The sequence below is a fragment of the Miniopterus natalensis genome, chromosome 6 (assembly GCF_054644295.1).
Source record: "Miniopterus natalensis isolate mMinNat1 chromosome 6, mMinNat1.hap1, whole genome shotgun sequence".
Classification (NCBI taxonomy): Eukaryota; Metazoa; Chordata; class Mammalia; order Chiroptera; family Miniopteridae; genus Miniopterus; species Miniopterus natalensis.
Genome location: NC_142086.1, coordinates 10,050,678 through 10,065,781, shown reverse-complemented (window position 1 = coordinate 10,065,781; position 15,104 = coordinate 10,050,678). Strand labels below are relative to the sequence as shown.

At 37.0% G+C, this 15,104-nt stretch overlaps 1 protein-coding gene across 3 annotated transcripts in view; it reads right to left on the bottom strand.

The window, feature by feature from the left end:
- Positions 1-5,566: 5,566 nt before the first annotated feature.
- TSC22D2 (TSC22 domain family member 2) overlaps positions 5,567-15,104 on the bottom strand; it is a 46,929-nt gene continuing 37,391 nt past the window's right edge. For 2 of the 3 annotated variants that reach the window (XM_016221637.2, XM_016221646.2), the window contains 2 exons: positions 8,423-8,474; positions 5,567-7,432 (listed from right to left, as the gene is read on the bottom strand). In XM_016221637.2, the coding sequence (XP_016077123.1) occupies positions 7,172-7,432; positions 8,423-8,474 (313 nt within the window). In that variant the 3' untranslated portion in view covers positions 5,567-7,171. The remainder of the gene's footprint in view (positions 7,433-8,422; positions 8,475-15,104) is intronic. The other variant, XR_001603860.2, reaches the window with a different exon arrangement.

The window sequence follows — 15,104 nt, the reverse complement described above, 5'->3', positions numbered from 1 at the left end:
GAGGGCCCGCCTCCCCCCCAGTGGCCCGCGGCGCCCCGTCAAGGCTGACGCGGGGACCCGGCGGCGGGAGCGGGAGAAACGGGAGCCTGGGAGCGGGGCGCTGCGGGCGACGAGCCCCGAGCACCGGGGAGACAGCGCAGACAAGAAGAAAACGCCTTGTGTTTCATTTTGTTTCTGATTTATTAAGGTTGCCATGACACACAGTACAGGACGCACCCTCGGACCCAGCCAGCGGTACAGAGAACGCGCCGCTCCCCGCGCACAGGGCGGCTTCAGGGGCACGCGCTCGGCAGGTGGGCCTGCGCCCGTGCTTAACATCGACGGTGCCATGTAGCACACGCATTGCCCTTCAATAAGTTTTCCCCCAAACTTAAAAAACTTGAACATTGCACCTTAGCGGTCTTTGCACGGCAGCACATGCGGGCCGCGCATCCTTTCTCCTCGTGCCGGGCATTTTGGTGTTTCCCATTTTATACTGTTACAAGGGTGTGACTGACATTGTACAAGCCACTTTGTGAACACAAGCGTGTTTCATTGAAAATTGGAATTGTTGAGTCACAGGGCATGTGAATTTTAAATTTTAATGGATACCACTTAATTGCATTTAAAAGTGGCCGGGCCAACTTATACACTCACCGCAATGTCAGATTCCTGCGTTTCCACACCCTGGCCAGCTCTCGATTCATACGGGTTTGAAATATTTGCCAGCTGGGTCTGAGACAGTTCCTTGTGTTTTAATGTGCATTTCCTTTATTTTGCTGAGATTGGACATCTCTTCATAACGTCTGTGTAAAGCATTTTGTTTGTGGGCATTTCACCGCGAGATTTCTAAAAGGGATATGTGACTGAAAAGCATAAGACTCACTGCTAGTCTAGCTGGAATTAATTTTTATGAATTAGAGGCCTAAATTTATTTTTTCCCAAATGGTTATGTTGTTTCAGTACTATTTTTAAAATAAATTATTTTTCTGCTACTGATTTGAAAAGTCACTTTTATCATTTACTCAATGTATATTTGTTTTTGTTTGCAGATTCCCAGCTCTATCAGATTTATTTTTGGCATGAGGCACCTGAATTCTTCTTAACTTGGTTCATTGAATGGTAGCTGATTTTGTCAGCCAATAAAATGTGTTGCTTGTGAGAGAATAGATGACACAATTCATTGACACAAATCCTATTCTAGTTGTTTGATTTAAATCAGTTCCTTTATCTATAAACTTGAAGTATTAAAAAATGTGTAAACTTCTCTCTCAGATTGGTTCCTCTTTTTTAGGGGACACCTCATAGGCTCAGTGTAGAGGTGGGGAGGCTTTCCACCAGGTCTCCTCTTTCTGAAAGCTTCATCTGACATCAAAGCTTTTTGGTGATTTAAAGTTGCCTCCTGGCAATGTCAGAGTTTCACAGGGCATGACAATGTCACTGTTGAGTTATATGAGCCTTTCATTAACAAATGACATGAGGTCCACAAACTATGACATAGACTTTGAATAAACATTATGGCACTTTAACTTTTGTATTGGACTATGAGCTCCTGAAGTGCACAAATCATGTTCCATTCATCTTTTTGTCCCCAAACATATAGCACAGTGTGCAGCACCTCAACAGAAATAGAATTCCATTGCAATTCAATAGGGTTTCTACAAAATAAAAAATAAAACCCAAACTTCTCAAAAACAAACCCTTCATTTTAGGGCTTTACAAAGTTACACATATTCTTTTTTGTCCATTTGCCACCTGACTGAATTACATATATGCATTTCTTTAGTAGGAACATACACTGACCTGATACTATTTCATGCCCAAGTGTGGGGAAATGGTCTCTTGCTGTCTGTGGACTTCCTCAGGTGCAATTTATTGATAGATGTGTTACGTGCTTGTGAAATGACAGCAAAACTGTGACCCGGGAAACATTTTAGACTGCAGTAGGCAAGAATACTTTACAGTTGCTATATAGAAATCTCAGGCATGCAAAAGAATGAAATGAAAAGATAAACTCAGCTTTTTTATGGGAAGGGAGAAGTGTAGCATTTCCGTTATTTTTATAATTTTTATAATTTTATTTCCTTCCCTCTTTCAAAGGGATTACCTTTGGCTTCTGTGGACAGTGTCTTAGTCCATAAAGTTAGATGCTGTGTTTTATAGCTCAACCCATGACATAAGAACATGGGAAAATTCCTCAAACTGCCTAATCTATCAGTTTCCCCTGTGAGAAGAAAAAATAAAGCTAATTCGCCATCTAAGTATGTTCAACAAATTCTATGACCAAGTGGACTACGCAAAGTGCAAAACACCTGCTTCTTACTTCACCACTGCCAATCCCGAAAGGCTGTCTTTACTTTATGATGATTCTGTTAAAAACAACAAAAGAGTGTCTGTGACCTTTAGCTTGCTTTGTATAGCCTCACTTAGCCTTTTTCATCTGTGAACACAGCATGTCACACCAACTGCAGCCCACTAAGGAAACTAAAATAGCACCGTACAGTGATTGCTCCACCGACAAAGGGAATATACGCATTCAGAGAACAGATCTTGCTACAGAAATTCTGTGACCTGGTATAGAAACCTATGAAAGGGGTACATTCTGGAATGTCAGAAAGGAGAAAAAACAGGGTTCAAATGTATGTGACTAAATAATAAACTATTAGTAGTGCTAGAAAATAGGATTTTCTAGGCTTACTAGGCTTGAGGCAGGAGGAGGTGAGAAAAAGGTCCCATCTCTCGTAGGCGAGGACTTGAAGGAAAGAAAGCAGCTTTTGGACTGAACTATGGCAAAGGCGGCAAGGTGGAAGCCTAGCAAAACCTGTTCTGACCTGGGCTGTGAGTGCCTGCAATGGGGGGAGCCCTTTTGTACTCTGGGAGAAGGGATAGCTCTGAGGGACAGGCTTTGAACCACTCTAACCCCAATCACCATAAAAGGACTACATTTGGTTTACCTTTGCGGCAGAACTTACACAGAGGCATAAGGTGACAGCCACGCTTCTTCTAGTCCCCACTCCTATTCCTTTTGCTAAACTCTGGAAATTTCTTTAACAGGAAACAAAGACTTTCATTTCCTAGAGATATGTGACTGTTGGAAGGGAAAATCTGACTCAAGACTCTCTGATCTTTCCTTGGAGCCATAAAGAACAGGAGCCTGGGGCTGGGAATGGAAGGCTCGCCTCACCGAGGCGGGAAAGCTGCCCAGGAAGGCCCGAGGTCGAGGCCGACCTCCTTCACGGGCATCTGAGGCTGCCTCTAACTCTGCCGATTCATCACTTCTTTCTGGATTATTGTCCCTCCTCAGTTAGTTCTCAGCTTCTAGTTTCAGCCCCCAGTCTACCTCCCATCTGTCACTGGAGTGATTAATTTTTCTAAAATGCAATCTGATCACAATCCCACTGCTTAAAATCATTCAATAAATCGGTTACCTTCTGAATGAACAGAAGCCAAACTTCTGAGGTGGGTGAGGCCTGCCTGCCTCCAGCGGGACAGTCTGTGGCTAACCGAGCTCTACATTCTCCTGTAAAACTCTGAGCAGGTTTCTTAGTCTCCTGACCTTCAAGTGTCGATCAGGTGTCACCTCTCGAGGAAACCTCTGACGGAGCCATTCTGGACTGCGTCTCTGTTATTGTTGCACTGTGTCTGAAGATTTGCTGTGCCCTCCATCAAACTGTGAATCTGGAGGACTGGGTTTTGTCCTTTTAGCGGGGTTATTTAAGAGAACAGAGTCATTACAAAGTGCCTGCCACTGAACTACAAAGCTGCCTTAAAAAAAAGTGACTTCAGATTGTCTCAAAAATTTGTTTCCAGAAAATTAGCTATTTCTGGTTCCACAGATCTATTTCCATGAAGAACAGGTATTTTGATGATCCTAATCTTAAGGCTCCCCCCGCCCCCCTTTTAAGGTCTGGAGTGACCAGAGTTTGGGACTTGGAGAAGGACAACATCTGGCCTGTGACAATTCTTGAATAATGGCAGTTGTGATTACCCACCACCGGGGGCTTGATGATAAAGCATCCTTGTCTCAATACCTCTACTTATCTCAGAACTTTGGAAAAAGCATTGAAAACACTCAGCTATTTGGGACATAGGAATCAAAATAACTGTATACTTAATAGCTGGGGGTGGGGGGTAGCAAGCTGTAAAATTACACTGTACCTAAAATGAATTTTCTATGGGGAAAGTTAGGTACAAACCTAATGTGTACTACAGACACATTGCCATATCAGAAACAAAATTTTCTACCTATCGTTTTCTGATTGGCTAAACAGAAAACATATGGCACCCTGGTCTATGTGCATCACACTGAGAAAATTATAGATGGCATTTCTATAAGACTATGCCCCCAAACTGGCATCTCAATAAATTAATATTCTAGCTATGTGGAGCAGAAGACTAAATCTCTGAGGTAAAACTGAAATTTACTTCAGATCCTTAAACAAAAACTAATCAATTGGGAGAATGCCAATGTTTCCAAATACAGTATATCTGATGCTGGGAAGTACAAGTTTTCCCACCCTCAAGTTTGGCCCTGACTCTGGTGTGGGGGTGTGCCTCATGAGAGTAGGTTTGGGTGTCAAGGCTTCCTTTCAGTTATTTTTGGGGGTGTATGTGGGGGAAGGGTTCAAAGGGAAGGGAGGGATAAGCGCAGAGGACTAGTATAATTTTGCATTTTTTGAACATTGCACCATGAGTTATCTTCTCATGTCATTAAACTGAAGAGTGTATTAATATTTAAGGCTCTAGATATATATTGCCAAATTACTTTCTAGAAGCACACAGGAAAGCTTGCCTTTCTACATTAGGTCCTGCTATTTAAGACAAATTATAATTTGCTAAATGTTAATTTGCATGTCTTAGGTTACTAGAAACTGTCACTTCTTCTGTGAACTATCCATGTTTTTTCTTCTCTATGGTTATTTTTTTAAATGTAAAGGCAGTAATAATTGCTTCTAATTACCATGTTAAACTAATATTAATCACTTCCCTTGTGCCTATTATGTTTATGAAGTGTTTTTCTATCCCCCAAACCAAGTTGTATTTTCACAAATTCCCCCCTTTTCTAATACTAATTCTCCACCTGTATTAAATATCATGCTGTTCACACCTGAGGGGCACAACTAATGAGCCTTTTGGTTAACATTCCAACGTGGAAGTTTCACTTTCTACCTCATCTTATACTCCACTCACATCTTCAGGGTTGCTTTTTCAAGCCTATGTACTTAGTTCCTTTAGTTATTATTGTTATCCATTAACATTAAAATTTGTTTATATTGAATATATCCTGCAGCACAACTAGGATATAAAATACTTGGTAATCCCACATATACCGGATTTTATGCATTTAGTTTGTGGCTAATCTGATTAAATTTCTATTTTAAATAGATAAAGAATACTTATTTATCCTGTTTTAACATGAAGAGCTAACTACTGGTTCTCATTAACTCCTGATTAGTGAGCTGGCTATAGGTACAGAGCATGTTAATTTCTATAGGCACCTTCCTGAATTCAAGTAAATGTTTTGGTAGACAAGGATTTCCTACTTAAATGTCATTGACATAATATGAATATTAAGTACAAATATTGCTCACCATTCTTTAAATTATTTTACTTTGAAAATTTAAGATCTATCATTAAGTCATTAACATAGGTTTTCATTTAAGGAATATTTTGAACTGTGAAAATACAAATTGAATCAAATTAAATTTTGAACACATATAGAGCCAAATATTTCAACAAAACTGCAGTTTAATTTCAGAAAATGTGTTAAAATATATATTTATACATCAATTTCTGACATACACTTAATGTGTTAGTATACACAAAATGATGCTTTCTCTTGAAACTGTATTTATGAAATGTACATTTTAATTTAAATACTCAGTATACACTGCACTTTATCTGCATGTTGCATTTATTAAATACATTAAAATCTGCAATGTAACAAAACGTCTTCTGCATACGAAATTCAAAACACCATTTTAAATGAACAAAAGATGGCTCACTTCATTTTTTTTTTTTTTTTTTTGTATTTTACAACTAGTGTATAGTACACTAGCTCTGCTCCACCATACTACCTGTTCGCTCTTTTTTATTTGACATTGTTCACAGACTAGTACATATTACAATAAGAGTGCTGGATAAAAACATGAGGTACGAAAGTGGTTCAAAGAGTATAGGTCATGCAGATCATGCTAGACAGCAAAGAAAATTGTGACCAAGAAAACACTAAATAAAAATACATAAAGAATGTGCATTATAAAAAAAAAAACAAAAACAAAAAACTCCATTACACAGCTTTGCTTCTTTGGTTACAAAGTAGGTTGAACAATTTCACAGCTTTTTATTCCCACCCCCCCCAAAAAAAGTCATACGAAATGTTGAAAAGCAGAGGAATCGTGGCAATTTCTCTATTAGAAAGTAGAAACAAATGAACAAAGTTTTCTTCATCAAAATAGCCCAATTATTTATTATATCACAATAACTGGTGACTACCTGTACAGTTGCACTATGTTCTTCATACTTACACTATACAAAATTTACATTCAAGCTGGGTCTTTACTACTAAAAATAAATACCGAAGGTAAATTGCCATTAGTGTTAGAAATATGCCAGGATTCTTTTGTTCAATTATTGCCAAAACGTTTTATCTGTTAAATGCAATCCTGTCTTTCAATTCCTTTACTGATACTTATAATTATTCAAAAAATTAAAAAAGTTCTGTGACATTGTTCATGTACATTATGAAAATAGCAGCCCTGTAATAAATAAAACACAAATAAATGAAAACTGATAAATGTTACTGATACTGAAAGAAAAGTGGCTCTTTAGATGAACTGTTATTTATAATATTATAGGAAGGCTCAGGGTAAATCCATGGGTGACAGACACATGGAAGAGCCACCAAAGCTCTTAAAGGACCCCGCTCATCGCACCAGGTGAAATGCAGACTTTGCTTTAATAAACCCCATCTAGTATTCTCCTTGTGCACTGATGACATAAAACTGGACATCAACAGCGCTGCATGACATCTCAAAGAGAGGAAAAGCTCTTGTAGAATGATTGTCTAATACTGAAAAGGCCAAACACACAACCGAAGCATGGCTACTTGCTTTCGTATAAAGTGGGAAGAACACCAGTGGCACACAGGATAGATTGCTTTCAGTTTGTTTCTTAATGAGGCAAGAAAGCTTTATGCTGAGGAGACATTCGGCTGCTGTGGAGGTTGCGTTGGCTGCGGAGGCTGTGCTATCACTGCTTGCTGTTGAGAAGTGCTACCAGGATTGGCCTGTTGGGCTGGGAGTTGGGATAATTGATCATTGTTTGAAAGAGATTTTAACAGTGCATTTTCTCGTTCAAGTAAAGAGTTTCTTTCAACTAATTCTTTTATTTGTTCCTTTAGAACTTCCACTTCTTCTCTTACTGCATACATCAAATGGCTTTTCACCAGATCCTGTGAAAAACAAAATTAGAACGTCAGAAAGAAAGGAAAAAGTGTTGCTATTTGGTTCTAGCCTACTACTAATACAAAAACATAAGGTGTTTTTGTATTAGTTTTCCTGCTCTTGCTTTTAATGTTTCTACTGTATTTTGACTGGCCCTAAGGGAAATGGGTTAGAAAAAATCCAGTTTCCAACTAGGGCAGCAAGCCCAGGATTTTCTTTCCAAAGTCTGGAGAGATTTCCAAAAATACTAGCTCCTTAAATTGTCAATTATAAGCTTAGAATTAAAAAAAAAAAATTGAAAACCACATGCTTACATGTTAGATTAAGAGAAAAAAGGATATCATACTGTCTGATATTAAGCTAGTTTTATATAGTACTGATTTTAAGAGATAAGGTGATCTGCAATTTCCAACTTTAAAACCTTGTTCTTTTACAAGTTTGAGACTAATGGTCCTTATTTATATTTATAGCTTTGCTACAGTTTTAATACACTTGAATAAAAATATTTTATATAATATGAACAATATATCTATAAGGGAACAAAAATTTTTGATAGTAATAGAAATCAGAACCAGAATCAACAGAAACAGGTCTATTTATTAAAACTGAGTAAAACAGTGTCTGTAAATGACCAAAGAATGACAAAAATTTCTAAATTAAGTTTTCATTTTAATGCTCTTTCGTCTCTAAGCTATTTTTGATGCTGAAATATTTGGGGGCACATAATGCATTTTGATTATGTATATCCCCCAAAACGGCCTGGATCAATGGTAATACATGAAATGTGAGATGTTCAAATAGGGAAAATATTACTCCACTGGTATTTTTAGACTAAAAATTCTCACTATTCCAACATCTTCAACTAAATCTCATTATCAAAAAATATGCTTTGGTCATCTTGGTTTAAAGAAATTAGGTGTTTGTTTTTAAAATTGATAAAAACCAAATGCTCTATACAACCAATCTAACAAATGAGAGGACTATACACTTTTACTTACCATTGCTTGTTCTATTTTGTTGTCAATGGCTACACCACCTCCCCCAGATGCACTGGAAAAAATTACAATATTTCATTAAATTATTCTAAAAAAATGTAATCTCCTTTCCAACTCTTAAAATAAGAACATCTATCTGTTTTACATAAAAAAATAGTAATTTATTAAGTCTACTGTCACAATTTCAGTACTCAGAGCTCTCATTTTGAAAAACGAAGGTCTCAGTAAATAGATGACTCCTAAATATCCTTTATAGTTCTAACTTTCATAATTTGCCTATGGCAAAATATGCTACTTTAAAAGTAACTCCCAATTTTATTCAGTTCTCAATTCAGTAAATTTAAAAAGGTAAATCTTGAATGAGCAGTACCCTCTCCACACCACTTAAAACTTCATTTACCAACTATATATCCTAAATTGCCTTTCAGGTGGAAATCCCATTAGTTACTTATTGCATTAAACTTCAGATGATGACTTTTTTCCTATAGATTTGATATTTTAACATCTGGTTTAAAATTTTTAAAACTGGCTTATAAAAATGATTCAGAGGGCTTTAGGGCAAACAGTACTTGAAGTGTTGGTTAACAAGGAACTCAACATTCTGGCAGATCTACAAGCTTTGATTGTAGGTTACCAGCTGGCAAAATCACCTACTAAGGTATGTGGTTTGGACCAGTTTTTCCTGGAAATAATTGGAAGTAGTCTAGCAGGTAAGTACATCCCAAGTTCAAACATCAGCTTAGCATTTGTATGACAGTGACACATAAGGCTGAATAACTGTCATCTTTGGCAGTTTACGTTCTCCCATGTATTAAGTGAAATAATGAGAGTAGCAAGGATCTATATCCTTTTCTTGGTGTTTTTATAAATTCTGAAGAACAGTTATTAGGTTTTCATATAAAGACAAATCCAATACTTTAGTCCACTGTATCAATACAAAAGAGGTCTTTAGGTGACTTTTATATAAAATTTCACTAAATACTCTTCATAAAATATATCCCTCAAGAAAATCTAGATGCCAATATATCTGAAGACTACTGTACTTTAGCTGATGTGGACCCTCCATGTTATACCAAAGGGGGGCTCAGAAATATGTCTGATATAGTAGTGCCTTTTACATTACAGTTCAAGTAGGCCTGGCCATAATCCTGGTGCTGCTAGTTACTACCTAGGTGACCATTACCAAATCAACTATTTAACTTCCCTGGACCTCCGTTTCCTCATCTGTAAAAGGAAGGGGTTGGTGTCAGTGCCTCATGGGACTTGCCACTTCTAAACCCTCAAAACTCTGAATCACTACATGGAAAACACTAAGCTCGTTTATCTGCGCATTAACCACGTTAACTGCAGATACTGCTTCACCTTGTGCTGCTGTTTTTTATAGGATGAAAAAAGGCTTCTTATACCTAAACTGGAAAGGACACACACACACACACACACACACACACACACACACACACACACACACACACACACACACACACACACACACACACACACACACACACACACACACATCCTTCATATATATTATATATAAATTAATAAATACTTATATTGGCCATGACTTGGTAAAAAGATAGTGGCAGGCATTTAGATTCAAGTTTGCCTGAGAATCTTAGATTATACTTTCTACATTCTTTATTTCTATGTCAAGGAAAAACTGAATTAGTTTTAGTCATTTCATTACTTAAATACATTCAGTTCTTTCAACACGTTTTAAATAAAACATCTTAAATGCTAATTTTAGCACCAAATTTATATATTAAGCCAAAACAAAAAACCCAAACTCTTAAAAAAGGGTTCATTGCTGCTCTTTTTTGATAATTAAAATTAGTAAGTTTCCAAACCATTCCCTTAGCTAAAAAACAACAATTAGCATGCTATTCTTTGCTGATTTAATAAACTCTAGTCTTGACTCAGCCCTCTTTTAACAGCAATAGAGGAACACAGAGGAACAGGTTTTCAAAACATAAATAAATCATGCTGAAAATATGTGTCCCTTAAAAGGTATTAATATTTCAATTCTGTTAAGTATTGTACTCTAACAGAATTAAGTCAGTCACAGATACAATTACTATCACTATAGTGACCTTTAGCTATTTTGAAGGCTGTTACTTGAGAATTCTATAACCTACTGCAGTGGTTCTCCAACTTTAGCACCAGAGTCATCTTGTGGACTTGTTAAAACACAGACTGCTGGGCTCCACCTCAGTTTCTGATACAGTAGGTCTGGGGTGGGGAGTAGAAATTTTAATTTCTTACAAGTTTCCAGGTGATGCTGATTCTGCTGCCTGACAGACCATATCATATGCACTGTGAGAACCACTGCTTAGAGATGAAAGTTATAAGAGAAAGAATAGTAGAACCTAATTCTACTTTTAAAACTTCTTAGCCCAGGATACAAAACCTTTCATGACCTCAAACCCTGCCTTCTATAGTCCCCTTTCCTCTCATACTCCATCTGGCCTATTGTGTCATGGTCTTATATAACTATTTTCGGCCTGTGCAACACAATCTCTCAGGTTTTCATGCCTTTGCAGAAACTGCTCCCTCAACTGGAAATGCTGACAGTTCCAATTCATTTGGCTATCTTCTACTTGTTCCTTAGATACTCCAGTGCCATCTTTTCTGTGCTGCCTTCTGATTTCCTAAGGTAAAACTAATTACTCCATCCCTCCTGTGGTCCACAAATCTTGACAAACTTTTTATAGTGCATAACCAGCAAAGCAGATTAGCAAACTCTGGCTTCTCCATATACTCACTGTGTGAATTCTGAGAAATTATTTAACCTTTCTAGGCTTCATTTTTTTTTTTTTTCATCTAAAAGGAGGATTATATGCCCTGATTCATAAATTCCTGTGATGATTAAGAGTTTAAACAATACTGCCACTGTTAACTGTGCTCGTGGAGAGAGGCTGCTTATTATCTTCACCTCTGTGAAGGGTAAGCACAGTGTTTGGCACACAGGCGCTCAAATGCATGCTGACAGAGTCAATAGGATAGTAACTGGATTCGAAACCTACTGGTTTATACTAGGAAGCCATTAAAAACTTTTGAGTTTAACTAAATCAGTATTCTCAAAGTACGGTTCCTGGACCAGCAGCATCAGCATTAGTGGAACTTGTTGGAAATGTAAGTATTTGGGCCTACCCCAGACTTACTGAATTAGATACTCTTGAGGTAGGAACCAGGAAGTCTAGTATAACTTCTCCAGGTGATTCTGATAAAAACTAAAGTTTGAGAGCCACTGCTTTAAACAGCCTGATTTACAATAAAGATATCAATATGGTAGGTAGTCTTAAGCAGATAAGAAGCTATTCTATTTTAAGATCCCAGAATGTGGTTGAAGAAAATTGTTTCAATGAGAGTAACAAGTTTTCTATTGTGTTCAAAGTCAACACAGTGGTTTGGGCTTCATGTTCTCTTTTACAATGAGAAAGATCAACTGAAGCAGAATGAATAATTTTCCTTCATTTGCTTCCTTAACCTAAAGTATTATACCTTATTTTCTTTTTTATTATTGCATTCACCACACTGTAACTTGATGGTTAACTAGTTTCTGAACTTAAGGTCCTTAAGGGAAGGCTTCCTAAGACTTCATAACTATTCTTGTAAACTTTAAGTGCTATAAAAAGGCAAGGGATAATTTTTAAAAAAAGAAACTTCTTGTTTACTATGGGTCACTCATTTAGAATAAAATCATACCTTGATTAGCATTTGCTAGATGAATTAACAATTGTAGGTATGGAGAAATGGACAGAAATATATAACTTTGGGGAATAAACAAGAATGACTATTTTTTTGTATGATGGATTTTGATTTACTGGAATTGCAGCCCCCAAAGAACCAAATGAGCTTTAATTTAGCGTTTCTAAAAAGTACATTACAATCACATTCAATGGAGAAGTAAAACTCAAAAGAGTCAATGCTACAGCAAGATAGCCTGGCTTTCCATGCTGCTGTTCATGTTTTAATTCATCTCAACTTGCTCCTGACCACAGCTTTTCTTTCCAGGCCTCCTTACTTTTTACAACAGATCACTTGTAACTTCACTGAGAAGACAAGAGGCCAGATATACACCTCCAGCTTCACAAATTGCCCATATTTTCATCCTTCTTAATAATTAACAGCTTCATTCATACTCTCAGCCTAGTAACTTTGTACAAACCATCCCTAGTCTTTCCTTTCTAAAAATTAAAACCAGGGAGTCATGCTAATTTGATCTCACGTAAAACAAAACAACTATAAGGAATCGATTTTTTTCTTTATTAACGTGAACAGAGACATCATGGCTACTTGTTTAAAATAAAAATAGTGCAAATTTCCTCTCTTACATTTTGACTACTTTTTCTTTCTTCTGTTCTCCCCAGAACACAAATGCTAATTAACAAAGCAATAAGGTAGAGGAAAAGAACACTTACATGATTGCCTACTTTATAGCAGGCACACATCACTTTAGTGAGTCCTTGCTAAAACATGAGCAACATTCTCATTTTACAGTTGAGAAAACTGAGGTCAAGTAGCTTACTCAAAGACACAATGCTAGGGACAGGATTCAAACCTAAACCTAATGTCAAAACACATGCCTTTTCTACCATAACAGTAAGACTATGAAAAAAAGCAAGTATCTACAATGACCTGAAAGAAATAAAGAGTTGTGCATGAAGAATGCTTTGACTGAGCAATGCATGCTAGCTGAGAAACCATAAGCATGAATCCAAAAATTACAACTGTTCATAATTGCCATTTATCTTATCTAGCACATTCCTAGCAGAGGTTCTGCTCTGAGAACAAGGGAGGTAACTTCTTGGAAAAGGCACTGGCTCAGTGATCTTTAGACAGCCAGTATAGTTTACCTATTCGCTAAGAACTAATGGTTCTTTTGGTTTGTTAGAAAGCTTAAGACATCTTCAAAATATATGTATCTATACATAGAATATCGCAAAAAAAAATTACCTTGCTTTACTCAAAGACCCTTCTAACTTTCTGTGTTGAGTCACAATGACAAAATCCACTATAGGAATTTCTCAAATTACAAAATCAAATCTTTTGTATTAAGAACAAACTTCTTTGATCGAGCTGGTAAATCTGATATATTTATGGTCAAGCCCCCTTACCCAAACCAGGTAAAAATGATTCTTCATAAATTCTCAGGTAGAAGCTACAATCATTCTTGGAGGCCAGGCATCAGGAATCACCTACTGTTTCCAACAAAGCATCTAAAACCTTCACCCCCCTCCCCCGCCGTAAGCTCTATAAATAACATTACTACTACTAAAATGCATTAATTCTAACCTGTGTAACATTTTGCCTCTTCTCTAAGAAATGTACACTTTGTTTAAAAAAAGAAACTGTTAAGCTGATTTCAAAAAAATAAATCTAATGAACCTAGCTTAGCAAACTTGTAAAGGTTATGGAGGAAAAGAAATCCATCACTCTTCTATAAGAAAATTTTAAAAATATTTATAGCTTAACACTTAAGAGCAAATAGCAATTCTTTCAAAAAAGAGCCTAGCCCAGCAGGGCGTGGCTCAGCAGTTGAGCATTGACCTAGGATCCAGGAGATTGGGGTTCGATTCCCGGTCAGGGCACATGCCCGGTTTGCGGGCTAGGCAGTTGATCAATGACTCTCTCATCATTGATGCTTCTATCCCTCTCTCTCCCCCCTCCTTTCCTCTCTCTGAAATCAATCAAGATATATTTAAAAAAAAAAGAGAGAGCCTAAATAGATAAATTCATGTAGACTTAATCTCTGGCCAAATGTACACATCATTAAAATGAAACTAAGCTAAGACCTCAAATATTTATGTATTCTAACTATTGATCATAAGTTCTACCAATGTAAAAACAATGTGCTACATTTCATGATTCAAAAAACTCACAAAAATGCCCCATGGGGATTTTTATTATTGGTAACACAAACTAAGTGATTTTTGTGAATGATGAAAGCTGTTATTCATGCTAAACAAAGCAGGTAAAATGAATACTCACAAAGCTAAATACTATTTTCTCAAGTAACCAGTCTTACAATGGTGTGATAAAAGCTTTTACCAAGGAACTATTAAAAACCCGGCCTAAAGTCTGGTCACTGTGGCTTAATGGTTGAGCATCGACCTATGATCCAGAAGGTCGAGGTTTGATTCCGGGTCAGGGCACATGCCCGGGTTTTGGGCTAGATCCCCAGTAGGGGGTGTGCAGGAGGCAGCCAATCAATGACTCTTTCAAAACTGCTGTTTCTCTCTCTCTCCCTTTCCCTTCCTCTCTCTCTGAAATCAATAAAAATATATTTTTAAAAACCCACAAAAAACCTGGCTAGATATTTATATAAAAATTGACATTTGTTTTTAGCATCTACAGAAACCTTGCTCACCAATGCCCTCAGCATATTTTACATTCATCTAATTAATTTTAGGTCAAAATCCTGGCAAGACAAGAATGCTTAAAAAGAGGAAAAAAGGATACATGTTGTGAATTGTATCAATGTCAATTTCCTGGCTTTGGATGTTATACTGTAGTCATGTAAGATATAATCACTGGGGGGACTGGGTGAAGGGATACATGAGACTTCCCTGCCTTTTTTTTTTAATGCAACTTCTTATGACTCTATAATTGTAATTTACAATTATTTCAAAATAGAGTTAAAAAAGATACATGCACATGGTAAAAAATAAATTCAAAGAGT